We start from the raw sequence: 26,881 nt of genomic DNA on the forward strand, positions 1-26,881 counted from the left end.
CGGTAGGGCTTCGGGACGCGCGAAGACGGGGCTACCCCTCCAGGTGTGGCGGGAGAACATCCTCTCCTTACCTGAGGGACCCGGGCCGTGCTCAGGCCCCGCCGCCCGGGCCGCTCATCCGCCACCGCAGACTGCGCCGACCCCACACAGGCCCCGGGACTCCGGCCTCCTGCGTCCAGGGCAGGCAGCGGGGCCAGGGAGCGTCGCGCAAGAGCTGCCGGCAGCCGGCTCGGCAGAAATGGGGCGCCCGCGGGAAATGGGAAACGCGGTCAGCGCGCCGGGCCCACCGGCCCCCAGGACAGCATGCAGCCCTTCTCGGTAGCAGCGACCGGAAGGGAGGCGCGTCCTTTTCGTTCGGCCAAAACTGCGAAAACAGCCACGGCCCCTACTTATAGCATTCAGGCCCGCCCCCAGGCCCCAATAGCCTATAGAAATGGAGCTACATCAAAACGAGGGGGCAAGCCGCGGAAGAAGCCAATCAGATCCCTAAGAGGCGGGACGACCCGCTGACCTCTTAAAGAGACAGGAAGCTGGCACTGAGGGGGAGGGAAGCAGCCTCGGGGTACTGAAGCTGCTGCGTACCTTACTCTGAAGGCGGCCAGGATCGCGGACCGGACAGCCGAGGACGCTGCCGCCTCTTGGCCCCCGCGCCTGCCAGCTGTCACCAGCTGTCAAGGGTCCCTCTAGCCCCAGCCTGCGCTCCTCCTCCGGGGCCGGGCCGCGGCCCGACCGTCCAGGGAGGAGCCTCCGCGGACCGCCCCCTCGCGTGCCGCCGCCTCGGGCGCCCCGCAGCGGTAGTCGGGCCTGGTGACCTTTGGTCACCTGGCTGAGGAAGGATGGGTAGAGACAGCCCCTCCCCCGGAACGACGCGTTTCCACGGCACGCCACGCTGCCTCCACGTCCACCATCAAAGCGCCCTGGCATCCGGGTTTCAGGCACTAATTTTCACAACAACCTTGCAGGGCGGTTATTATTAGTCGTCTTTTCAGAGGAGGAACCTGCGGCTTAGAGACGTTATATAACTTGCCCAAAGCCACATAACTAGGAAGTGGCAAAGCCTAGATGCGGGGCGTTTGAACCGCCCCTCCTCTCATCTCTAACTTCGACGGTTCTTCGGGCAACTTCCTCTGGGACGCCTTCCGTGATTGCCCCATCCTTGCGCTTCTGACATCTATGCTGTGTTCCCTGCAGGCTCTCCTCCCGCTGGCCCTGCGTGGCCCTCCCGCGTCTGAGTCCTCCTCTCCCACCCGTCCCCTCTTCATTCAGCGTGCTCCAGACACGGTGGTTTCTGTTTCTCTTCAAGGCTTGTTCCTGCCTCCCACTCTCTTGCATCTGTCCTGTCTGGCTGGCTCCTTGTCACATGACCTCCTTCTTGACACCCTAGCTAAAGTAACTGTGCAGTCTCTGTCACATAATGACCCTTTATTTCCTCCAAGCACCATCTCTCTAACATGATTATATTCATTTACTTGCTTCCTAGTTCATCAGCCACCCTCCACTAGAATTGTCAGTGTCATGAGGACAAAACCATGTTTGTCACATTCCTTGCAACATCCTGAGGCTGACTTGGTGCCTGGTGCAAATTGTAGACACCCACTTATCACAGTCACCCCAAGACACACACCCCGTGATAACACAGCTTCTTCACAGTCAGGCTGGAACGAGATAGGCCCCGTTCTTCTAAACAGGAGAAGGAAGTCACCACCTCAGCATTTGGGATTCGGTTTGTCTGGGACTTTCCCAGCCTGGACCGTGGTCAGCTCGGCGTGCATAGTTTCTGTATCAGCCGGGAGGGGCTGTGCTCCACGCTGATGCCTGCCTTCCTGAATGGGCTGTGGGGAGTCAAGGTCAACTTCTAGAGTTGCCAGGAAACTAGAGGCATCACCACTAATCACATTTAATTGGCAAAAACAAGTCCTAGGCCACTCCTAACCTCCAGGCGGCAGGAAACATCCCTCCTACCATGTTCCAGGAAGAAGAAATGGAATATCTGTGACCAGGCCAAAAGACTACCCTCCATCTTAAGTGTGTGTGTGTGTGTGTGTGTGTGTGTGTGTGTGTGTGTGTGTGTTGAGACACTACAGACTTTCCAGGGCGGGGAATTTGCTATTACCATTGCAATGGACAATTCTGCATTCTATACTCCGAGTCTAGACCTCGTGTAGGTTTCTGCATGATTTCCTTTGTGGAGTAACTGAGGATATCTATTGTATCCCCTCCCCTTCAGGGCAGAATCAGGGTCTTATTCACTGCTGTATCACCTACACACAGAGTGTGGTGTCAGCAAAGTTCAAGAAATGGTAGTTTGACAAGCAAAAATCTGACTCTCAAGTTCTGTTCCTTGCCCTACACCAGGCTCAGGGGTGGTCATGCTCTCCGGGCTATGGCTGCTACAGAGCTGGGCTCCATGAAAGCAACGGAAATCTGCAAATAACAGAAACAACACCACAGTGCTCAGCTGTCAGAAGAAAAGTTGGTGCAATTGTCATATAACCATTGAGGCCGAAAGGGCAGCCAGCAAGGCTGAATAGACCTCTGGGAGGGGATGAGAGAATGCCACATTGGTTCCTTGGTCTGTATGAGGAGAGTTTTCCCAGTGGTGAAGGTCAAGTGAAAGCCCCTGAAACTCGTCCCCCACCCACCCACCTCAGCCAAGATAGTAGGTAAAAAAAAAAAAACAATATCACCTCGCAGGAGAAATGCAGAGATGAGCACTACTCATGAAGACCTAAAGCATATGGAGTTGGGGGTGGACCCCATCATATCCCTAATGAATTCACCAGTCCGACATTAAAACAATACAGAGAGTGGTAGCGGATTGCTGCAGACTCAACCAAGGAGTAGCCCCAGTTGCAGCTTCCGTGCTGGCATCCTTGCCGGCATGGATCGGCACGGCCTCAGGTACCCAGCAGCTAGCCCGAGATCTGACCATATCAGGAACTGTTGACATTCACAGGGAAAGACAGCCGCTCACATTTATGGTCTTGCCCCAGGCCAGTGGTCCCTCTCTCACCTGTGTCATAATATGGTCCAAAGGGCCCTGGCCATCCGGACATCTGGCAGAACGTTGCATGGGTTTACTCTATCAATGACATGGGTTTACTCTATCAATAACAAGTAAATGAAGACCTCGATGAGACACAGGTGCTCCAGAAGATGGAGGAAAACCCCTGTGAGATGTGTGAGCTTGCCACCTCAGTGGAGCCCAGCGGTCTGGGGCATACCAGGACATCCCTTCCAAAGGACAAATGATTGCATCTTGCACCCCATTGCAGGGAAGGAGGCACAATGTCGGAACCTGTTCTTTGGATTCTGGAGGCAGTATATTCTACACCTGAGAATTCTGCTCTGACCCATATATCTCCGGGCAACATATAAACTTCTGGCTTTGAGTGAGGCTCACAGCAGGAAGGGGCTGTCCCCTAGGCCACAGGAACCACAGACCCTATAATATCAGAGCCATGTGTGGTGGGTAAAGATGCTGTGTAAAGTTTATGGCAAGCCCTCATGGGAAATCCATAATGTATATCCCTAGGGTTCTAGAGCAAGGCCAGGCCACCTACAGCAGAAAATTATACACAAATTCAAAAAGCAATTCCACTAGGCTACTGGACCCTTGTGGAGAAGATTAGGGGACACCACGTGACCATGAGGCAAAAGCTGCCCGTAATGAGCCGGGGTTTACCAGGCTGGCGAAGCTGTAAGTTCAGGTGGGCCCGGCGGATCATAAGCAATCCACGGTAGCTCCGCATCCTGTACCCGTCACAGCAGCACGTCTCCCTCATTCACACCTATGACCTACCGGGAGCCCCTCATGACGGCTGACAAGGGAGAAGGCTAAGCTCAATCCCAGAGGCGCTGGCTCCTTATCTGACGCGGTGCCTAGACAAGGTGCAGCCATACGGAGACTCTGAGGATGAAAGCCACAGGCCGAAGGCGGGAGGACACTTGTCCTTGAGGACATTCAGTGTTGGATGCCTACTGAGGTAAGAAAACTAAAGCCCCAAGGTGATGTGCATCCAGAGTGAGTCCAACGTGCTGTTGTCTGGGATCCCCAGTTCTCCACTGGGGTCCCCAGTCCTCCATTCCATGGGCCTGTTCACAGGGCTACCTGTGTGTCCTCAGGACATGGTAGCTGGCTTCCCTCAGAGTGAGTAATCTGACAGAGAGAAGGGGACAGAGATGGAGAGCAAAGCCACAATCTTTTTATAACTTAATCTCCTAAATGACATCCAGTCATTTCTGTTGTATGCTATGGGTCACACAGACTGACTTTGGTTAGTGTGGGAGATTACCCAAAGGTGTGAATATCAGAAGGTGGGGATCATCAGAGGCCACAGCAGAGGCTTCCCCCACCCCCTTCCACATTTCCATTTCTCCTACCCTCTTCCCATTAGCATGTAAACATGCCCAAGTATCATCTCAAAAAAAAGCCCTTCCTCAGCCCCACATCCCACTGCCACAGCCCAACTTCCCCCAAAGAGTTGTCCACCTTCACCCTTATTACCTCCCTGTACCCTAATCCTCAAAACACCCCAGTGTGGTGTGTGACACTAATCCAGCTCCTAAATGTCTCTTGGGTATTTCCAGTCCCTATGATCTCCCGCACCTACACGGGGTTCCATCCAGAGATGCTTGCTTGCAGCACAGAAGTACCGAGGGCTGACGGACATCCAGCCTGCCCTGGTCACCAAGGACCTGCCCTAGCCTGAGGTGCTTGTGTTACTGGAGAAAGAACAGCAGCAACAGCCTGGTTCAATCCACCACCACCCAGGAGCAGCCTGAGGGATTCCCCCTTCCTGGGAATACAAGCTGTTGAACCAAACTACAGAATTGCTTAGAGATCCCCGCGGTGCCATGCTCTCCGCATCTTTACAAATGACGTTCTTTCTATCTGGAACGCCTCTGCATTTTGCTTTCCTCGGTGAACGTAACTCCTACTAGAACATCAAATTGCGGCCTTCTACAGTCCTGGAGCTGTTTGGGGGCTCTAAGTTTTCATCCTGAGAGCTTTTGGAGTAGTTCAAAGAGACCTTCTGCTCCCAAGACCTCAGAGGACAGGCCTCAGTTGCCTCATCTGTAAAACGGCCACAGGGCGAGGAGGTCACGCAGGCGGCAGGTGTGGCGGGTCCCCATTGCCCCCACCCGCAGCTCCAGCTCCCACTGGACCTTTTCTCGAGGTCAAAGCCTGGCGGAGCTGGGTTGCGCGCCCGGCCGCGCAGACGGCGCGCCTCGGAGGTGTGGGCGGGGCCTCTTCCTCTGGCCCGCCCCCCCGGTCACGCAGATGAGGCCAACGTCATGACGCAGTGTTCCTTCAGTCGCTTCCCGGGCTCAGTAGGGTCACGTGAGCCGGTTTTCGCGCGAAAACTGGTTGTTGCTGGAGTGGCGGCGGGGAGCGCGGCGCTGCGATGGCGGTGAGCGCGGGTGTTCCCCGGCGGCCTGCGCCTCTGCGGTGCGGGACGGAGGCGCGGGCGTGGGGGGTCGGCGGGTGGTCCAGGGAAGCCGGCGTGTCTGCGTGGGCCGGGGCGCGGGGCGTGCGGGAGTGCGCCGGGACCTGGGGAGAAGGGCTGCACACTTCTAGTCCTCAGGCCCTCACCCCGGTCCTTCACGTCCGGATGGGGCCTCCAGGTGGGGTCGGGCCCCTGGGCTCTGGTTTGGAGCTGATTTCTCCCCTTTACTCCTCTGTTGCGGAGTCTGCAAAGCCAGCGGGCGCTCGAATCCCCCTGGGGATGCGTCCTCTCCCGCACCAAGTTGGGAGCTCGAATTCCCTAACCTGAGCTTGGTGGCCCACCCGGCCGCTATCATTTACTCACTACGCACATGTTTGTGGGGCGCCCTCTATGCCTGGCGCTGGATGTACGCAAGACAGATACGGCCCCGCATTTTCGTGTATATATTATTGTAGTGGTTTTTGTCCTTTTGCCTTACTTATTGTCTGTCCCCTCCACCAGTCTGTAAATTTCACATCTGTGATGTTTTGGTCACTCTCGTATTCTGTGTCCTGTCGCAGTGTCTTGCATATTGTGGGTGGGAAGGCATGCTTACGGGAGAGGAGTGCTGGAGGAGTATAGAAACAGGTACATCAATAAGGTATCCTTAGTGACTTGTCATGGAGAAAACACGGAAATGTCAGTGCCGGCAGTATTTGAGGAAGTGATATTTGAGCTGGCTCCTGTGTGTTGAGAAGCCATTGGTCAGAGAGCTGACAGGAGAGCATTCCAGGCAGAGGGAACATCAGATGCAAAGTCTTGAGGCTGGAGGGGTTTGGAATGTCAGGGGGCAGGGTCACAGGTGGAGAGGGCTGCCTTATAGGATGCTAAGTCAACCCTCACCTTCTTGGTCCTGTCTTGCAGGAATCATCTGAGTCTTTCACTGTGGCATCCAGCCCAGCCCGGCGACTGCGAAGTGATCCTCTCACCTCCAGCCCTGGGCGAAGCTCCCGTCGCACAGATGCCCTAACCTCCAGCCCTGGCCGTGATCTTCCCCCCTTTGAGGATGAGTCTGAGGGCCTTCTAGGTACAGAGGGACCCCTGGGTGAAGAGGAAGAAGATGGAGAGGAGCTTATTGGAGATGGCATGGAGAGGTATTATCATTCAAAGCCAGGCACTCGGCAGATAGCTTTGCAGAGAGCCCATTGTGTGTCCAGTGACCTTGCTTTGGTCCAGGGGAAGCAGAGGAATCAGTATCCTTGCCTATGAGTGCACCCTGATGCAGGATATGGGGCGGGAGAGACAGGTTCAGGGAACCACAACATAGGCCCGTATAACTTGCTGTATCATAGACTGGGCCCTAAGGCCTGCGTAAGCCTCAGCTCTGTAAGATGTGCACCTCAGGGGATGCAAGGAGTCTCTCCTGTGGTGGACCACATCAGGGATGCCAGGGATGACTTGGAAGAACAGGAAGCAGGCAGCTGAGTGTTTTTCTGTAACTTCGAAGAAGGGGGGGTTGGGGGTGGTGCCTGATGAATCAAGATTTCGATGCAATTCAGCAAACATTTGTTACACTTGATCTGTACCAGGCCCTGCGTTAGATATTTTCACGCTTATTAATAAAAATATAAACGTGTATTAAAGGTTACAAGCTTAATGGTAAGGTAATGGAGTAGGCTCTGCAAGAGAGCAGGGTTAGATTTCTCCTGCTGCTCTACCCCGTACTTACAACCAGGATTTGGTAGATATGCTAGTAGTAGAATTGTTTGAAAGCCCAGGAGCCTCATGAAGACTCCCCTTTGGAGCCTTCTTTTACTCCTACTCAAGGGTTTCAAACGTGGTGCGTTTGAGAGAACTGTGCAGGCCACCCCACAGTCCATGGGGAGCGCCCTCTGTGAGCCGCCAGAGGGACTTGCAAGGGCTCTCTGAACCTTTCAGATCTTTGCTTTAAGTACCATCACCCCAGATGATGAGAGTGGATGTGCCATATGTGCCGCACTATGGAAGGAATCAGGAGCCTTTGGACAAATCAGCTCGGAAGTTTTTACGGTTCTTTTCCGCATATATCTAGGGGTGGGATTGCTGGCTCATGTGTCAACTCTGTGGTTCATCTTCTGAGGAACTGCTAGACCATTTTCCAAAAGAGCGCCACCATTTTACATTCCCATGAGCTGTGTGTGAGGATTCTGGTTCCTCCAGTTCTTGCCGACACCTGTTATTTTCTGGGTTTTGGTGATAGCCATCCCAGTGGGTGTGAGGTGATGTCTCATTGGGGTTTTGGTTTGTATTTCTCTGGTGGTTAATGATGTGGAACATGTTTTTATGTGCTTATTGGCCATTTGTGTCTCTTTGGGGAAATGTCTGTCTATTCAGATCCTTTTCCCATTTTATGATTGGATTGCTTGATTTTTTTATTATCGAGTTGTAAGAGGTTTTAAAATTGATTCTGGGTACAGGTCTTTTATCAGATATGTGATCTGCAAATGCTTTCTTCTCAGTCTTTTTTTTTTTTTAATGGTGTCTTTTGAGGCACAGAAGTTTTTAATTTTGATAAAACCCAATTTATTAATTTTTTTATGGACCAATTAGAATTTCACTGAGGATAGAGGACATCTCATGGGACTTAAAATTTTCTCAAAGAGTCAGACAAATACCTTTTAACTGAGAACATTTAAGAATTCAGAAATGGATCAGCCCACACGTTTACCTCGCTCCTCTGGGATCTGTTTCTGGCATCAGCAGTATGGGATTACTTATTCTGAATTTATTCAAAAAAAAAGGGGAAAAAAATAAAGTAGCAGCCCCCCCCCCCATCACCATTTACTCTGAAAAAAGGGAGAATTCCAGACGATCGTTTTGGGGAGGCCGTGTGGTATCGGAACGGGCCTGCAGGTTGTGGTTGGACTATGTTTTGACACCCAGCTCTGCTGAGTGGCTCTTAGCAAAAGCCCTATCATCCCCATAATCCTGCTTCCTCATCTTTCAGGTGGAGTAATGATGTCTACCTCCCAGAATTGCAGGGAGGAAAGCCCTCCTTGCTTTCAGTGGGTTCTTTGTCCAGACAGCATTCCCCTTCAAATACCTGACAGGTGACATCATGGAAAACAAGTCCTTGGAGGTGTTGGAGTAGCCAGGAGGGTTGAGCCAGTGGGCCGGTGTTTCAGAGAGGCTGGTTTGGCTGATGTCGATAGAAGACCTTCCCAGTACTTCAAGGGATTTGAGGCGGCATTGTCTGGAAGGGGAAGGTGCAGGGAGAATTTCTGCCCTGTTAGGGAGCTGGGGTTGGCTGTCTGAAGGGCCTTTCTGCCTGAAAGTTTTGTGGTTCTTCAAATTCCTGTTTCTTATTGGATGCTCAAAGCTGTCTGGAGGTCCCCTCCCCCTGTTTTTTATTGTGGGAAAACACACGTAACACAGAATTTATCATCTTAACTGTCTTTAAGTGTCCAGTTCAAGGGCATTAAGGATACTCTTGTCATTGTGCAACCATCTCCAGAACTTCTTCACCTCCCCAAACTGAACCCTACAGTATTTGTCCTTTGTGATTGGTTTAGTTCACTGAGCCCGTCATCCTCAAGATTCACCCACATTGTAGCCGTCCGACTTTCTTCCTTTTGCAGACCGAATGATACTCCATTGTATGCACAGACCATGCTTTGTCTCTGTCGGAGATCCTCGTAGAGCCTTTTGTATTTCTAGCCTGGAGACTCTTCCAGCCTGCCTAGGCTGGGGCTCCTGAGTCTTCTGGAGTAGGCCCAGTTCCTGGGCTGGCTTTTGTTTTGTTTTTGGTACTAACAGGGTCCATTTTGGGGCTCCCTCAGGGACTATCGTGCCATCCCGGAACTGGATGTCTACGAGGCCGAGGGCCTGGCCCTGGACGATGAGGACGTCGAGGAACTGACAGCCAGTCAGAGAGAGGCAGCAGAACGGGCCATGCGGCAGCGTGACCGAGAGGCCGGCCGGGGCCTGGGCCGCATGCGCCGCGGACTCCTGTACGGTAGGCTCAGACGTCTGCACCTCCAAGGGTGCAAGGCTGGTCCTAGCTTCCAGAGCCTCGGGGGGCTGGAAGGGAATTCTGGGGAAGGCAGGTGGAAGGTGGTGGGAAAATTTCACGTGAGGGTATCTGTTTGGCCCCCAGACAGTGATGAGGAGGACGAGGAGCGCCCCTCCCGGAAACGCCGCCAGGTAGAGCGGGCCACGGAGGACGGCGAGGAGGATGAAGACATGATCGAGAGCATCGAGAACCTGGAGGACCTCAAGGGCCACTCCGTGCGTGAGTGGGTGAGCATGGCAGGCCCACGCCTGGAGATCCACCACCGCTTTAAGAACTTCCTGCGCACCCACGTGGATGGCCACGGCCACAACGTCTTCAAGGAGCGCATCAGTGACATGTGTAAAGGTGCGGCTTCCACGTGTCCCCGCTGCCTCTCGCTCACCACAGTCCGCCTTACATTCTCCCACAGGGGTCACTCCCTTGGGCCTTCAGCAGCACGTGTAATAGAGATGTGAAGTGCAGGGAATGCTGAGCCACTTGCCCGTCACTAGACAGGAGCTAGCACCTGAAGCCCGAGATGGCCGTCGTCAGGCAGATACAAAAAGCATTGCGTGTCTGCACGAGAATGCTCTGCCGGCTGTCCAGGGACAACATCTGGACCACAGAAGCATTGTTTGACGTGCTCAAAATGTGGCGGGTTTAATGTGAAAGTCTGGATTACTACTTCAGTCAGGAAGTAGCACATTTCTGTGTGATGGGAATTACCTTTAAAAGGAGGCATGTGCATCTTGGTCCGGGGCCGTCCACTCCATTCCCTTTTGTCTCATATTTGATGCAGTTTATTCACAGGTTTTCTTCTGGGCCCTTCTAGGCGTTTTGAGTTTGCAGCCCTCCTGTAAGAGGCACCTCGCGTGTATCGTTTCACGTGGCGTGATTTCGTGCGCTACGTGATGCCCACGTTTTGCAGACTGAGAAGTGGGGCCTCAGCACGTGCCCCTTACCTGAGTCGCACAGCCAAAGTAGGGCAGGCTTAGCAGTCAGGGCTGGGGTTTCCAGCTCCAAGTCAAGGATTTGGAGGAGCAGGCCTTCCTCCTTGGATGGGGAGAGGGCGATCGCCTGCTGTGTCCCCGGCTGAGCTCTGCGCTTGGTCTCTCTTCCCGCCGCCAGAGAACCGCGAGAGCCTGGTGGTGAACTACGAGGACCTGGCGGCCCGGGAGCACGTCCTGGCCTACTTCCTGCCAGAGGCGCCAGCAGAGCTGCTGCAGATCTTCGACGAGGCCGCGCTGGAGGTCGTGCTGGCCATGTACCCGAAGTACGACCGCATTGCCAGCCACATCCACGTGCGCATCTCCCACCTGCCCCTGGTGGAGGAGCTGCGCTCGCTGAGGTGAGCCGAGGGCAGGGCGAGCCTGAGGCCCGGGTTCTCAGCGCCCTGTGGCTCAGCTTTGTTCAAGGGAGCTCCAGCAGGGCCACCGAGGTCTGGGTGGGCGGGCCGCGGGCAAGGAGCCCCCTCACCCCAGCGCTCTGGCTTGTCCTGGGTGTGATGGTGTGCATCTGATGGGATCCAGGTTTTCTGGATCTACCTCACTTAGAGTGCTGATCTCTGGAGGGCGTGGACCGGTCATCGGCTCCAGGCTTCTGACAGGCCCTCTCGTCTCTGCAGGCAGCTGCACCTGAACCAGCTGATCCGCACCAGCGGGGTGGTGACCAGCTGCACGGGCGTGCTGCCCCAGCTCAGCATGGTCAAGTACAGCTGCAACAAGTGTAACTTCGTGCTGGGGCCCTTCTGTCAGTCCCAGAACCAGGAGGTGAAGCCGGGCTCCTGCCCCGAGTGCCAGTCGGCTGGCCCCTTTGAAGTCAACATGGAAGAGGTGAGAGGCCACACCTGCTGGTGGCTGTCCTTCCTGTGTACGCAGGGGCCTGCCCCACCGCTAAGGCAGTTAGCGTGGCAGCCTCGGGGAAACAAGGTGGACTTGTGGACTGGCCACACCGTGAGGCAAACCAGATCTTTCTGGTCAGCCTCTTTAGTTTGGCCTGTGAGGTGTTTTTCAAGAATTCAAGCCAATATTTTAAAACCAGGCCATTTTGTTTAAAATGTCAGCGTTGATGGTTTTTTTTAAAAAAAAAAAAAAAAGAAAGAAGAGGGACGATATGGCGAAACTGGACTCACTTCTTGTTCAGCTGTCTCCTTAGTAAGGTACCTGCTTTCCCATCCCTCATTCCGTGGGGCTTGCCCTTGGCGGTTCTGGGAGCTGCCTCTCTGTGGGCCTCTCATCGGGAGCCTCTAGATTGTAACTAGCTTAGACGTTGCTGTGCCGGATTCAGGAGGCCCTGCTGAAAGCTTCTGGGCCGTTGGCCTTTGTGTTTGAATGACTTCATCTGTAGAGTAGAGGTCATCACAATGCCTGCGGGGGATGCCCAGACCCCCTTTACCACCTTGCTGCCATGAATGCTGGGCTAGGCCCTCAGCACTCTGTGCCTCTGAGAAGTGCCCACCTGGGACCTCCTTACCAGAAAGTGCCTGAGAGTTTCTGCTTCTGGCAGCCCACATACGAAAACAGACGTTCGCAAAAGCTCAGGTGCACCTTGCCTTGGGGAGGGCGAGCCTGTGGCTTTGCCCAGAGTCTTCCCCTGCCTGCTTAGGTCATCTTCCTCCACAGTCCACTTTCCCAGAAGCTTCTTGAGAAGGCTCTTAACGCAGGAGCAGGGTTTCAGGCTCTGCTTCTCCATGAGTAATAATTACAGCTGAAGTTTCTGGAGTACTTGCAAGGTACCTAGTGTGTGGGGGGTGATGTATAATTCAGTCTTTGTCACACCTTTTGAGGCAGGTGGTGTTATTGACCCCAAAGTCACCCAGCTAGGAAGAGGCCCAAAGGATTAGATCTCAGGCGTTTGCATCCAGAGCGTCTGCTTTTAATAGCTGTACTATGGGGCCTCTTTTATAGACTGTAAATGAAATAATGGACATTAAATTGCACAGCAGAACATTGGCATGCAACATTTGGCCACAGTACCCACAGTTCGTGGAGCTCACTCTTTTGTTGGGCATTGATTTGAGTGCTTTTGATGTATGACTTTTTATTTGATTTTTTTTTTTAAGATTTTATTTACTTGAGAGAGAGAGCATGCATGAGTGGGGGCAGGGGTGGCGAGGGGGAGGTCAGACTCGCTGCTGAGCTGGGAGCCCTACGTTGGGCTCACTCCCAGGACCCTGAGATCATGACCTGAGCTGAAGGCAGATTCTTAACTGACTGAGCCACGCAGGTGCCCCGTATGATGTGATTTAACCCTCACTGTGAGGTTGAACTTAGATCATTAGCTTCCGCATTCTGCAGAGACGACATAGAGAGGGGATATCGCTTGCCCAGGATCACGCAGCTTAAGCCATGGAGCTAGGATTTGAACCTAGGCAGTGTGGCTGTGGCTTCCATTTGCACCAGGGCTCAGCTACAAGCCACTGCTGGACTGGCAGTAAGGAGGCAACCACGGGGTAGTGGCAGGAGTAGGGACAGTCCGTGTGTTGGTCACAGCAGTCTCGTTCTCACCTGTCTTTGGCTGTCCATTTTCTGGTCTGTTGATGGAAGATAGGAATCCTGTCTCTTCTTTCTCATGGGGCCATGACCAGGGTCAGGTGACATAGTAAGTCAGTGCTTGGAGGACTGCGAAGTCGGCCGTGCAGAGACAGGCCCCTGTGACCTTCTGTGTCCCACACAGACCGTCTATCAGAACTACCAGCGCATCCGAATTCAGGAGAGTCCCGGCAAAGTGGCGGCCGGCCGGCTGCCTCGCTCCAAGGATGCTATCCTCCTCGCCGATCTGGTGGACAGCTGCAAGCCAGGAGATGAGATAGTAAGTGGCCCAGGAGCAGGCCCGGGGAGCCGAGTTGCTAAGCACATCAGTGTGAGCATCTGGGTGCGGAGAGGGCTGCTGGCACAGGGCTGCTGGCACAGGGAGGGATAGGCGGAGGTCAGTTTTTCAGTCACTGGATGGAAGAGCCTTTCCTCCTTGCAAAGGACTGGCTGGTCGGAATGTAGGGGGTAGTAGTTTTGCTTTGGTCTTCTGGGTTGCTCATCTCACTGTCTGGCAGTGAGGAGTTGAGGAAGAGAAATTGGACGATGGAGGCAGTGGGGAGGAGGATCCCGGCCCTGAGTCTAACCCCAGACCGGCCCCTCTGGGTTGTCTCCCCTCTCCCAGGAGCTGACTGGTATCTACCACAACAACTACGATGGCTCCCTCAACACGGCCAACGGCTTCCCTGTCTTTGCCACTGTGATCTTAGCCAACCACGTAGCCAAGAAGGACAACAAGGTCGCCGTGGGGGAACTGACAGACGAAGACGTGAAGATGATCACCAGTCTCTCCAAGGACCAGCAGATTGGGGAGAAGGCAGGTGGAAGTCCGGGCGGGATTGTCATGCTGCCAGAGGAGGTCCCAGAACCACGGTCCTGATTCCTGGTCCTGGGGTCTGGGCTCCGCTTCTTCATTCTTTCCCTTCCCAGTGTTGGCTCAGTCAGCTTGCCTTGACTGGGGTGGCCTGCACTCTGGGGGAGGAGCCTGAATGCTGGCATTGGGTTGGGGCTGTGGTGAGGAGTCCGTGGATCGAGTCGAGCCCAGGGGTCAAGCTGAAACAGGTGGAGCAGTAGGAATAACTCGTCTCCTGAGGGTATCCCCTGGTGTCAGACTCCTACCAACGCTCATTTCTCTAGGAAGAACGCTACCCTAAGGTGCTTTTAGAGTTCTGGGGTTTTTTTAATTGTAGACATTTTCGCCGAAGGTTGGGGAGCTAGGGGTTTGAGAGCCAGACCCTCAGTTCAGGTGAATCAGTGCAGGCTCCATTTGGCTTATGAGCAAATGGGATCATTCCCTTGAGGGCAGGGCCCCATCTGACGTACTCATCTCTGTCACCTCCACCTGGGCCACCGAGATTTGGGGTTCCACCAGGAGAGGAAGGGGTTTCCCCAGCCTCGGGAGGACAAGAACTTCATTTTGCCAACGTACTCAGTCCTTGAATACCTTGTAGGGCCGCATACTAGGATTGCGGTGGGAAGTCAGACATAGTCCTTTCCTTCCTGGGGCTCATAGTTAATCAGCATCCCCGATAATAAGAAAGAAAACAAAGACAAAGGATCTTTTCACGGAATCAGTAACATGGGAGGATAGCCACAACCTGTGATTATTTGCTTCCTACCCTTCCCGGAGGAAAATTAGTACTAACACAGTGGACATGTTTTCACACTCTTCACGAGTATTTGGGCCAGTTTCTCCAGGGCTGGCGACCCGGCGCTCGCTGCCTGTGACCTGGCGTGCATCAGCTGTGTGCACGTGTACCCGAGCTGCCAAAGGAGCAGTGTGCTTCTAAAACACTTTGCTGGTGCCCTCTTTCCCTCTGCATCAGTTCTCAGCCGCTGCTCTTCTGCTCTGTCGAGGAGACAGGAAGGGCAGCAGATAGAGCGTGGGAGGCAGGATGTGCTTGACTTCAACAAGGCTTTGGACAGAGCGGTCCTTGTATGTGTCTTGTGCCCCAGACTTCCAGAACTGCTCCTGGCGGCCCTAACATAGAAGGCTCTGCCACACGTGGTGCGGTGATAGGTGCTGTTTTGTCTTGCCTCCTTGTCCACGTAGCTGACTTTTCCAGGCAGACACGTCCCGGCATCCTGGTAGTGACTGACTGCCCAAGTTCAGTTAGCCCTGCATGTTTACACCGTGACCCCCTCAGGGTTGGAGGTGGGACCTCCAAATGAGGTCCTTCAGAAGGATCTAGAGGGGATCCTTCTAGAGACGATGACATCTCTGCAGGACACCTTTCTGAGTTCGTCAGGGAAGGAGGGCTGGGTGATAGTGGGGAGGGTTGCTCTGTACTAACCCCGTTAGTCCACTGTCAGGGGGCTATTTTTACCAAAAACTTGGACAAAGAAACCACACTCAACAGTTTTGGGGACAAACTGGAAGGATGGCAGGCTTGTCATGATGGGGCTTATTTGAACTGTTTAAACCAGAGGTTTGCAATTTGGTGGTCTGTGGGCCACGGTGCAGGCTGCTGAGGGGTTTTGTTTGGTTGGTAGGTGGTTCTGTTTCCTTTTCTTTTTTTGCTTTTGTTTTTGAATTATCATCCTCTAGGAATTAAGAGATAGCACATAAAAATCTGGAAGCCCTGGTTTGTGACCATCCAAGCATTCATCTGCTAGGTCTTTTGTTTCTCTCCAGCGGTGACTGATGGGAGAGCTGAGGGGCAGCTGCCCTTGCCCAGGGGGCACGCTCCCTGCTCTCTGCCCCCTGCCTCGTCCTCTGCAGCCTGATGAACTCAGATTGCCTTCTGGCGGCATTTGATTTTGTGGGCTCTGGCCACTAGAAATAGTCCTTTGGTAGGTGCTGTGCCTAACACTTAGATTTTGAAGAACTAACGGGAGAATCAGTCTGGGGCCAGACTTCTTAGGTTTGGCTTTTGGCCTAATCCTTGGTGTGATCAGATGAGTTGCTCGCCTCAGTACAGACGGGCAGACGGTAGGTAGTACCCGCGGGTGGAGTGTTACAGGAATCACGTGGAAGTGCGCACGCGAACGCCGCACTGCTGTGTGCTCAGCAGCTAGCTGTTCTTGTACGTCGGGACAAAAGTTCAACTGTTTGTACAAAAACTGGATGGGCGTGCCGCCCGGCCCGGGACGCGGGTGTTAAAAGCGTAAAGGACCGTAGGAGGATAAAAATAGCTTTGGGGCATGTTAGACATTTCCTGTGCATTGTCTTGTGCTCACAGTAGCTGTGCGGATGGGAACGTGGCCTCCCTTCGTGGGGGGCTGTTCTGAGCCGCGGGGATCGGGCAGTGCATACTGAGAATTAAGAGCGTGAGCTTCAGATTCACAGGAATCTGGGGTCAGGTCCTGCCTCTCACATTTAGGAACAGACAGACCAGAGCCTTGGTTTGTTTCCTCCTTTTTGATGTGGGGGAACCAGGCTCATTATGAGGGTTAAGAATACTTCACGAGGAGCGTATTAATCCTTAGCAGGTTTGGGTTTGATTTTACCTTTTTTTTTAAAGATTTTCTTTATTTGAGACAGGGAGAGGGTGCGCATGAGCAGGAGTTGAGAGGACAGGGAGAGGGAGAAGCAGACTCCCTGCTGAGCAGGGCGCCTGATGTGGGACTTGATCCCAGGACGCTGGGATCATGACCGGAGCCGAAGGCAGACGCTTAACTGATTGAGTCACTCAGGCGCCCCTGATTTTTTCCTTTCTTCCTAGCCTGTACGTTTGCCTGTTACTGTCTCAGACCAGCTGGGTCGGTGACAGGGCAGCGTTGGCTCTAGCGTGGTTGCTTCCTTGCCCTCTAGTCTGTAGGGCGGCCCTTCTGATGTTTTGCGGGAGGGGAGCTAAGCCTTGGCAGCTGGTGCCTAACAGGCAGGAAGAGGGCCTGCTGCTCTTGGACATCTCCTGGAGGGAGACATTACCTCATCCTTGCAGGGGTGCCTGCTACGGGAACAGCCCTGAGAAGCGGTCTGGGTAAAGAGAGGTTTGGGACGGGCAGCCTTGTACACCCACAAGACGTACAGGAGGATGAGACATCCATGGCAGATGGTCTTTCCTGACATTGCCAGCACAGGCGAGGGTACAGTGGAAGAGTCCTGCATACCGAGCCCTGCATACCGATGCTGTATATGTAATTTCCAGGTAGTAACAACAGTAATAATCCTACAGTAGAGGTGTCACGGGTGCCCGTTTTATTGATGAATAAACTGAGGCACAGATTAAGGAAGCTGCCATGTGGCATAGCTGCTAACAGCAGAGCCAGGATCCCTGTTCACGTAGTCTGGTTTGAGTCCGCGCTGCAGTGACAGCTCTCTGCTGCCTCTCCGTTACGGCAGCGCAGGAGGACGGTGTGTGTTGCGGGGGGGGGGGATCTTGGTTATGGTGAGTTCTGTGGCCACCCTAGCACAAGTCCTTGTCTGAATATTAAAACCTTGTTACAGAAACTTGCAGACATACGTGTGGAGTGGGTACAGTGAGCCCTGCGTGTCCTTCCCCCCGGCTCCACCTGCGGCTGGCGACGGGCCACCACTGTGTCCTCTATACTCACGCCCAGTCCCTTCAATGACTGCAGCCCGTTCCCCACGCACGGTTTGACCTGCAACCGTGGATCTCACAGGCCCTCTCTACTGAACTGAACCACAGCACCGCGGCCACACTTTAAAAACAGGTTTGCGGTTCCGTGGTAGCAAGTATTTCGTTGGTATCCACATTTCCCTGATTATCCTACTTTTTTCTTTTTTTAAAAGTCTCTAGGAGTCGATGTCCAAGTAAGGCCCACACGTTGGGACCGGTCGATCTGTCTCTTAAGTCTCAGTCTTTAGGTCCCCTCTCCCTCTCCTCCTATTTTGTGGAAGCATCTGGGTCGTCTGTCCTGTTGAGGTTTCCACAGTCTGGGTGTTGCCGATTGGGTCTTTGTCAAACATACTTCTGGGCTGCCTGTTTTCTGTGAATTGTCACTGCTTAATCAGTATCCAGGCTGATTTCTTTTGGGTGGGGTCCGTGGCGAGATGGGCCAGAGGTCTGTGTTCCCACCATGGCACCTCGTGTTTCCTTGTCTCTCTGTGATGTTAGCAGCCTCTGATGATCCTTGGCTACACCCACTCATTCATCAGGGGTTGCAAAATGACGGTCTTCTAACTCCAGATCTTTCTTCGTTTTTTTCTGGAATGCTTGTATGTAGAGAAACTTCTTTTCATTAACTATTGGACTGTGCCTGGGAAGAGGGCCTGTAGGAGGAGAAGAATTGTGCTTGATCCTTTACCTTCATTTACCAGTTCTCAAAATAATGACTGGTTCCCCTCCTGAGGTGACGCTGAGTGTCATTACAGATGAGCGCTCTTAAATATCCAAGGCTTTGGCGTTGCAGTGGCCGTCCGGGCGATGCCCAGCGGGTCCCTCTAGTTGCCAAGCGTGAAGCCCATCGTCCAGAGCCCTAGTGGCGTGACCCCGGGTCTCTGATAGCTTTCTTCTTTCCTATATAAGACACTGCAGGTTCTTTTTGCACATTTCCTGCCCCAGACCTGGGATCGGCCATTTCTCCAAATAGCCCCGTGGGGAGTAGAATTTTCTTTCAGTGGAAAGTAGTGTTTATAGAGGTCGGCTTCTGTGGGCACCAGGCCCGGACTACCGTGCACCAGTTAATTCAGGACTGTGTCTCCTTGTGCTGGGTTTTGCAGGAAATGTATGGCCAAGGAAAGAACCAGCAAAAGTGTCCCAGTGGAAACTGACCTCCACCCCTACTTACCATATGAAATAACAGCAGGAGGCACTGATGGCTCAGTACCAGTGGTACTGGCAGATCCTCTTTCCAGAAGGACCTGCTGGTCACGCTGCCCCCTGGCAGCAGTGCAGAGTGGCCATCCGTAGGACAAACTGCTGACCCCTGACTCCAGCTCTAAGAACTGGACGTCTCCCACCTTCATGCTTCCAGGGAGCCCCGAGGGAGCAGTTCTTCCGTCTGGCTGGTGGGCAGGCGGGATGGCTGGCTCTAGCCTGGTGGGGGTGGGTGAGCGCCCTCCGGGTTTTCAGCACTGACTTTCCTGCTTCAGTGCTCCCTATCCCCGGGGCCTGCTGTATTACAAGCCGCCTCGGTGTGACCTGTAAGGAGAGGAGGCACATGTGTGGCTTCTGCAGAGCCCCTCCATGCAGATGGCGGGAAGGTTGAGAACAGAAAAAGTGTGCAGGAAGAGATGGAAGCTGCTTCCTCCCGGCAAGACATTGCTTTGTTGTCTCTGGTGTCAGTTTTAAAAGTCAGGCAGATTTTGAGATTCTCTCTTTTCCTCTTCTCTGTCTTTCTCTTTTACACACAAATAGATGGCTCCGTGACTTACCAGTTGAAATGATGACTTCTTGGTGGGCCCATCTCCTGAATGTTCTGTATTTATCATGTCTGGCTACCACAGCATAGCCGGGAGCCAGGCACTTGTATAAACCCCTCACTTAGCGCCCACCCAGTCCTCGGAATTGGGTTGTGATACCTGTCTTGCATTTGAAGAGACTGAGGCTCAGGCAGCCACAGAGCCCATGGGAGGGGTCTTCCTGCATCTGTGTCGTCAAAGCCTACCCTTTTCCCAAACAATGCCCTGTTTCATGGGTCTGGGTCTTGTCTCCTTTCTGCGACCTTTGGGTAGTCCTTTTTGAAATATGACCAAAAGGGGGTCGGACTGAGATTCTGTTAAGCTCTAAAGTTCTGTGATTGTTAGGAAAAGGCAGCTAATTACCCAGCCCAAGGTCAGAGGCCAGGCCTTGATGCTGGGGCCTGCTGGGATTGTGGCAGCTGTGGTGTGGGCACTTTGGGGCTGGAGACATCCCTGTTCCCTGAGATTGGAGCGGGTGGGGGACGTCCTGTGTGTGGGGAGCTGGCCCAGACTCAGAGCAGAGGCACCCATTCTCACTGGCTCTTCCTCCCTTGCAGATCTTCGCCAGTATTGCTCCTTCCATTTATGGACACGAAGACATCAAGAGAGGCCTGGCACTAGCTCTGTTCGGAGGGGAGCCCAAAAACCCAGGTGAGTGGCGTTGGGCGCCACCCTCCTTTCCTCTGTGTTGCAGGTACCAGACAAGGCAGAACTTTGCATTTGAAGGCTGGGTATCTGGGGAGAAAGTACAGGTTAGCAGATGGCCAGACCATGTGTGGCTTGGTCATCATAGGGAGAGCATAGCCTGTGGCTATGGCACCTTGAGTGGTTTTAATTATAAAAATAATACATTAGTGTGTAGGGATATAATTACATCCTCTTCTTAAATTGTTAGAAGTCACAGAAAGATGGAAATCCCTGCCGACCACCGTTTCTAATCCACTCTCCTCCTGGCAGGGGTCACTCCTGATCAGTATGGTGTGTGCACTAGTGGACCTTTGTGTGGCCATTCATGTAGACGTGCACTTGTGCGTACACAATGACACAGTTCCGTGGCATGCGTATGTTAACACAGTATTTCCTGTACCTGCCTGTAAGTGGCGATGTAAAATATCCGGCTCACTTCTTCCCATCGTCAGCACGTTTGGGGCGTGCTTTCACATTGGTGCGTGCTGAGCGGATTCATTCTCATAAGCAACTGTATCAAGGTCCCTGCAGCACAGCATACATAGTTGTTCTTCTCGGTGGAGAACATCTGCATCGCCTCCGGTTCCTTAGCTTCGCTAAGAGCGTCTTTACGCTAGTGGCCCCATGCCCGCATCTCTCTGGGTTCAGTTCTTAGAAGTGGATTGTTAGTTCTAGGGTCTGCCATCCCTTTCTAGAAGGTATGCTTTGCCACCAGCATAAGCAGGCTGAGAAATTAGAGGTAACCCGGCTATGTTTTGCACCCCTCCCCTCCCTTTCATCCCCACCTCCGTCCCTGCCTCCTCTAGGGGGAAAGCACAAGGTGCGAGGCGACATCAACGTACTCTTGTGTGGAGATCCTGGCACAGCCAAGTCTCAGTTCCTCAAATATGTGGAGAAAGTGTCTAGCCGCGCCATCTTCACCACTGGCCAGGGGGCTTCAGCCGTGGGCCTCACGGCGTACGTCCAGCGGCACCCTGTCAGCAGGGAGTGGACCTTAGAGGCAGGAGCCCTGGTTTTGGCTGACCGAGGAGTGTGTCTTATCGATGAATTTGACAAGGTGGGTCCTTGGGCCACATGGCAGTAGGGTTTAGGATGTGTTGGCTTATCCCTGAGTTGGGGAACGAGTGTTGACGGGATAGCGGTTGGGGCAAGCATCACCCATTTGAACCTCCTGCAGATGAATGACCAGGACAGAACCAGCATCCACGAGGCCATGGAGCAGCAGAGCATCTCCATCTCCAAGGCCGGCATCGTCACCTCCCTGCAGGCTCGCTGCACCATCATTGCCGCGGCCAACCCCATAGGTACGCCAGGCACGACAGCCGTGGGGGTTGGGGTCTGCCACGGAGGCAGGACCCAGAGAGGCCTCGCCTTGGGGAATAGGAGCCTGCAGCGTCCCTCAGCCAGTTCTGGGGTCTGAGGAAGGAACTAAGCATCAGAAAACCTTTTCCACAGTTCCATGTTGGGGATGTGTGGAAACAAGACTTGGGGTTGTTTGTTAGGCTATGTTCTTAGAACCAGGTTTGGACATTTTCCTCAGAAGACGAGGGAAAAATCTAGTGCATTGTCTGAGTTGGGATGAAGTTGGTTGTTGATTCCAGTCACCATGTGGGCAGGGAGCCCAGACACCTCGCTCACCTTATTCTAGGTTTTTCCTGCTGGGAGTTGATTAGACTTCTAGTCTAAAGGCTATTTCAGGCAAGCGCTCCGGGAAAGCCCTTCTCTGTGTCTTGTCCAGAATGCCTGGCGGATGCATGCACTGAGCGTCCTTCCTTTCCTGAAGTCATCTTTCTCTTCCGTCACTGAAGCACCTTGGAGTTGGCAAGAACTTTGTGCTCAGAGGAGCAGATCAAGGGAGATGAGGCCTGATGGGAGGTGCTTTGTGTTACAGGAGGCCGCTATGACCCCTCACTCACCTTCTCAGAAAACGTGGACCTCACGGAGCCTATCATTTCCCGCTTCGACGTCCTGTGTGTGGTGAGGGACACAGTGGACCCAGTTCAGGTACACAACCCCGTGTCCTGGGGCTCGTGCAGTAAGTTTTGGGGACGTGGAGTGAGGCTCAGGGCCTGTGTGGTGTCAGGCACGAAGACAGGGATGCCACTTGGACCGTGGTGTTTGTCCAAGAGTCAGCCTTGGTTTCTCTTTCCTTCACTCGCCCATGCCCGCTGCCCAGATGGCAGTCCACTCTCTGCCACCAGGCCCTGCCGGCCCAGCCACGGGCGCCCACCTGCTTCTCACCACTTCCCTGCTGTAACCGAGTCCCGGCTTCTCTTGCTCTGACCCAAAGTACTGCCATGTCTTGTGGTCACGCTCTTGGCTTCCACTCCCACACCCATTTAAGCCCTTCTCCAGTTGGAAGCCAGCCCATCTTCTGAAAACGTAAGGTGTATTATGCCTCTCCTTAATCGCTGGCAGCTTCCACTGTAACTAGCAGAGAATCCACTGGCCCCGAGAGGCCTCCTCTGGGCCTGTCTCTCCTCCTTGCTCCCTTCACTTATCTACCTCGGCCACACCAGCCTGTTCTTCTCCCTTGCAGCTGCCAGGCCTTGCCTTGTCAGCATGCTCTTTTCTTTTCCTGGAAGGCTCTTGTAGATGGCTGAATGGCTGAGGCGTTTTGGCAGCGTCAGCTGGAGGAGTCTCCGCAGGCCCTCGGTCCCCTGCACGTCCCTCTCTGGTTATTTTGAATGCTGTGTCTGTCCCCGCTCCTCTCACCAAGAGGCGAGCTCGTGAGAGCTGTGTCACGTGCACCGGGGACCCCCAGCACCCGTAGCTGCCGGGCACGTAGTAGGAGTTGGATGGTAGCGTGGCAAGAATGTCATTCTCCGGCACCTGCAGCTTTGACTTCTAGCGAGCCGACTTACTCCAAGCCGGGTCACGAGACTCACCCTGCGACTTGCCCTCTCCCGTCTTGTCTTAGGATGAGATGCTGGCCCGTTTTGTGGTTGGCAGCCACATCAGACACCACCCCAGCAACAAGGAGGAGGGGCCGGGTGGCAGCGGCACCCAGGAACCTGCCATGCCTAACACATACGGTGTGGAGCCCCTGCCGCAGGAAGTCCTGAAGAAGTACATCATCTATGCTAAGGAGAGGGTCCACCCGAAGCTCAACCAGATGGACCAGGACAAGGTGGCCAAGATGTACAGTGACCTGAGGAAAGAGTCCATGGTGAGGGCCCAGGGCACAGCCGGGAGGGCGGGTGGGGCGAGGGAGAGAAGCACAAGCAGATGCTTCTTTAGCTGTGCGGTCCGTTAATCTCAGAACTGCTAGAGCTGGAATGCCTTTAAAAAATGATATGTAGATCTCTTAGCCATTTTGTTTCAGATGGAAGGCAAACGTGTGTGCACTTGTCTATCTGGGTATGGGGCCAAGGTCTCTTGAGTGTCAGCCACTGGTTAAGTTCTGTGCTGACCTTGTGAATCTCACCCAACATGGGGTCTGAACGAGTATCCCTTCTTTCATAGTGGAGTGAAATTTAAGGGCAGCTTGCATGTAGCTGGAATGCAGAACTCTTTTTATTTTAATTTTTTTGAAGATTTCTTTATTTCAGAGATAGCTTGAGTGAGCGGGGGGAGGGGCAGAGGGAGAGAGCAAATCCCCAAGCTGACCTCTGACGTGGGGCTTGATCTCACAACCCTGCGATCATGACCTGAGCCGAAATCAAGAGTCGGCCGCTCAACCGACTGAGCCACCCAGGTGCCTCTGTATTGCAGAATTCTTGTCGATTGGTAGGTCTCACCCACCTGACCAAGGCAGCGGCTTCTTTGTTTTTTTTGTTTGGTTGGTTGGTTTTTTTACCTTTCAACCTCATGAGGTCCTTGGAGAGCATTTGACTTAGTTTTTACACACACAGCTTTCTTTCCCCACTTACATTGCATGTGTACGTACAGCACTTACGCTGTGACAGAAACCAGTTCAGCTGGCCACAAACGTCTCGGAGTCTGGGGTGCACACAGTGAGCTGGTGGAGAGGGTGCAGACGGGATGGCGGCAGGCCGCGAGCATGCGGCATTCGTACGAGCCGCTGGCGGCGTGCGTCTCCATTTTCCTTGCTTCTGTCTCCTGCCGGAGAAGACCTGACGCTGTCCTTCTCCAGGCCACAGGCAGCATCCCTATCACGGTGAGGCACATCGAGTCCATGATCCGCATGGCAGAGGCCCACGCGCGCATCCACCTGCGCGACTACGTGATCGAGGATGACGTCAGCATGGCCATCCGCGTGATGCTGGAGAGCTTCATCGACACGCAGAAGTTCAGCGTCATGCGCAGCATGAGGAAGGTGGGTGGGAGCCTGGCGGCCACGGCGGGCGTCCCAAGGCTCTGGATCCGGGCTCTGCTGACCTGCCTGGCTGCTCGGGCGGGTCGTGACGGGAGCGTGGCGGGGACTGGTCATCCTGTAGTAGTCTTGAGGGTTCCGGTGAGGAAGGGCATCATTTGACTTTGGCTGTTCTCTGCAGACTTTTGCCCGTTACCTTTCATTCCGGCGCGATAACAACGAGCTGCTGCTCTTCATACTGAAGCAGTTAGTGGCAGAACAGGTGACATACCAACGCAACCGCTTTGGGGCCCAGCAGGACACTATCGAAGTGCCCGAGAAGGACTTGGTGGACAAGGTATGGGCACAGATGGGCGGGAGGGCTGCTTCCTGGGGAGCTGTCCGGCATTGCTGGGGGCAGAAGTCCTTGCTCCCTCATTAAGTGGGCGGGCCTCAGATGGGAGCCATTCACTGAGTGCTCATGATTGCTGAGCCCTGTTCTGTGCAGTTACACTGGACCATGGTGAGTCCTGTTCCCGCTGTCCTGCCTCACAGAGGAGACAGACACAGAGCAACTGAGTAGCTTGTCCACTTTCATGGGCACTTGGCAGAGCTAGGATTTGAAGCCCCGTGTCTGACTCCAGACCCCAACTCCACGGCCCCTGCGCCGATTCACGCTCACCCTGACCCCCGCCGCGAGCGGGCCATAGCCACTGCGCCAGAACCAGAGGCTCTGCTGCAGACCAGCCGAAGCTCATTGTCATGGCTCACTTGGCATGTTCTCCTTTCAGGCTCGTCAGATCAACATCCACAACCTGTCTGCTTTTTACGACAGTGAGCTCTTCAGGACGCACAGGTTCAGCCGTGACCTGACACGGAAGATGATCCTTCAGCACTTCTGAGGCTCGGGGCCGTCCACGGTAGCTCGCTGACGTACTGGCGGGGCTGGCTCCACACGCTCTCAGGCGCACAACCCTACCAGTGAGGGACCCCGGGAGCGGGTGTGGGGCCCCGCGGCTGAACCGCCCGGCTCCACCCACCGTCTCCCGGGCTCAGGTTGGGCTGGGAACGAGGCTCTTTGTTTCTTTGGCTGCACTGTCTGCTCCTCACGTCGTCTTGGGTGGGCACGCTTTGCCAGTGTTCCTCTTCACCTGCTCGGCAGCCCACTGCCTACAGAAGGTTTGTCTCCACTTTGTTCCTTGGATCAGAGTCCCTGGTGTTCAGGGTACCGCGGTCCGTTTTAGATGACCGAGCATATGAGGGTGTTGCGAGAACTTGTCCTCTTGGTGTGAGTTCCGGTCCTAGATGTGTCTACCACTTGGCCAAAGAGCAAGTTCAAGGTATTCGTAGTGTTTTTCTGAACTCTGTCCTGCAGGTTTCCCTGGGCTTCTGTGAGTAGAGAAAATGTGGGCAAAAGAGCACACAACATGTGGCCCAGCGCCTTCCCCACCCCCCAGCTTCCCCCCCAGGCCAGGGATTGCTGTGGTAGCCAGACGGGAATGAGACTTACCCTGGTAACGATGGTGCCTAGCCAGGACTGGCCATCACCATTGCCCTGCTCATTGGTTTTCTCCTACTAGCCATTCCCCATCCTCTCGTTGTACATTCAATTTTTGTTTCTGTAGTTTTTATTTTCAATAAAATAAAATCTAAAATAGTGATGGCTGATGGTCCAGATTGTGTCTTCATGTCCTCATGCAGGCTTTCCTGCACTCCCCTTAAAGGCCTTTCCCCTCTTCTGATTTTGGTGCTTGTTGGAGGTAGATTTGGCTGTAAGAGCTGTCTTGTTTGTGGGTGTGCAAAAAGCAAAAATGGTGTGGCTTTTCGTAGGGAATTCAGTTGGCAGTTGCTGCCTCTGTGACTTCTGTGGAATCCACGAGAACCAGAGAACAGACTTGTACACCTGGAGGGACTGGAGGTAATCTGGCCCTGCCTCCAAATGGAGCACAGTTGTTTATCAGCATCACCATCTGGATTGTTCTTTCTGGAAACTTCCGGAATGAGCCCTTCCTGTGAAAGTCTTGCAGATGTTTGGTGAACCTCGTATGTTTGATTTCCTTGCACATATCCTTGAGAGTCTGATGAGGGGAAGGCCCTGAGGGATGTGGGGAGATCTCTGAGGAAGCAGTCGAGTACTGGGGAACCAAACAGAGGAGGAAAGGGGTGAGGAAATGGCCCCTGTACAGGTGACATCTTTAGGAGGAAGAACGGAAAGGAGCCAGCCCCAAGGAAAGAGCAGTTGGTGTGGCCGAAACTTGAGGGGTGGAGGGGAAGAGCTGGGGCAGGAGCTGGGCCTTGCGGGGCTTGCAGCTTGAAAGGAAAGGTTTTCTTTACACGGAGATGTGTGGGTTCTCCACACTGCCCAGTTCACTTTACAGTCACATACGGGGTGTCCTACAATTTATTTTTTTAAAAGATAATTTGAGAGAGTGTATGAGCAGGGTAGAGGAACAGAGGAAGAAACAAACTCCTCATTGAGCAGGGAGCCCCAGATGGATGTGGGGCTGGATCTCAGGACCATGAGATCATGACCTGAGTCAAAGGCAGACGTTTAACCGACTGAGCCTCACAGGTGCCCTGGGTGTCCTACAATGTAAGGCAGCTCTGACGCGACCTGGAAGCAGCATGCAGAGCCCACAGCGT

The 26,881-nt window shown here is 53.9% G+C and overlaps 2 protein-coding genes across 2 annotated transcripts; one reads left to right on the top strand and one right to left on the bottom strand.

Moving 5' to 3' along the window:
• Positions 1–76: 76 nt before the first annotated feature.
• LOC121102370 lies at positions 77–924 on the bottom strand. The gene is made up of 2 exons (XM_040628122.1): positions 583–924; positions 77–364 (listed from the first exon to the last, which is right to left on the bottom strand). Exons 1-2 carry the CDS (start codon positions 922–924, stop codon positions 92–94), a joined length of 615 nt encoding a protein of 204 aa, XP_040484056.1. The 3' UTR covers positions 77–91.
• A 4,386-nt stretch (positions 925–5,310) lies between these two features.
• MCM2 (minichromosome maintenance complex component 2) lies at positions 5,311–25,899 on the top strand. The gene is made up of 16 exons (XM_008697806.2): positions 5,311–5,414; positions 6,354–6,583; positions 9,248–9,423; positions 9,565–9,825; positions 10,588–10,807; positions 11,084–11,291; positions 13,135–13,269; positions 13,615–13,806; positions 19,854–19,947; positions 20,790–21,040; positions 21,161–21,287; positions 21,875–21,987; positions 22,904–23,152; positions 24,080–24,262; positions 24,441–24,596; positions 25,030–25,899. Exons 1-16 carry the CDS (start codon positions 5,409–5,411, stop codon positions 25,138–25,140), a joined length of 2,712 nt encoding a protein of 903 aa, XP_008696028.2. The 5' UTR covers positions 5,311–5,408; the 3' UTR covers positions 25,141–25,899.
• Positions 25,900–26,881: the final 982 nt, after the last annotated feature.

Source organism: Ursus maritimus, unplaced genomic scaffold, assembly GCF_017311325.1.
Source record: "Ursus maritimus isolate PB19 unplaced genomic scaffold, ASM1731132v1 scaffold_14, whole genome shotgun sequence".
In the NCBI taxonomy this organism is placed as follows: Eukaryota; Metazoa; Chordata; class Mammalia; order Carnivora; family Ursidae; genus Ursus; species Ursus maritimus.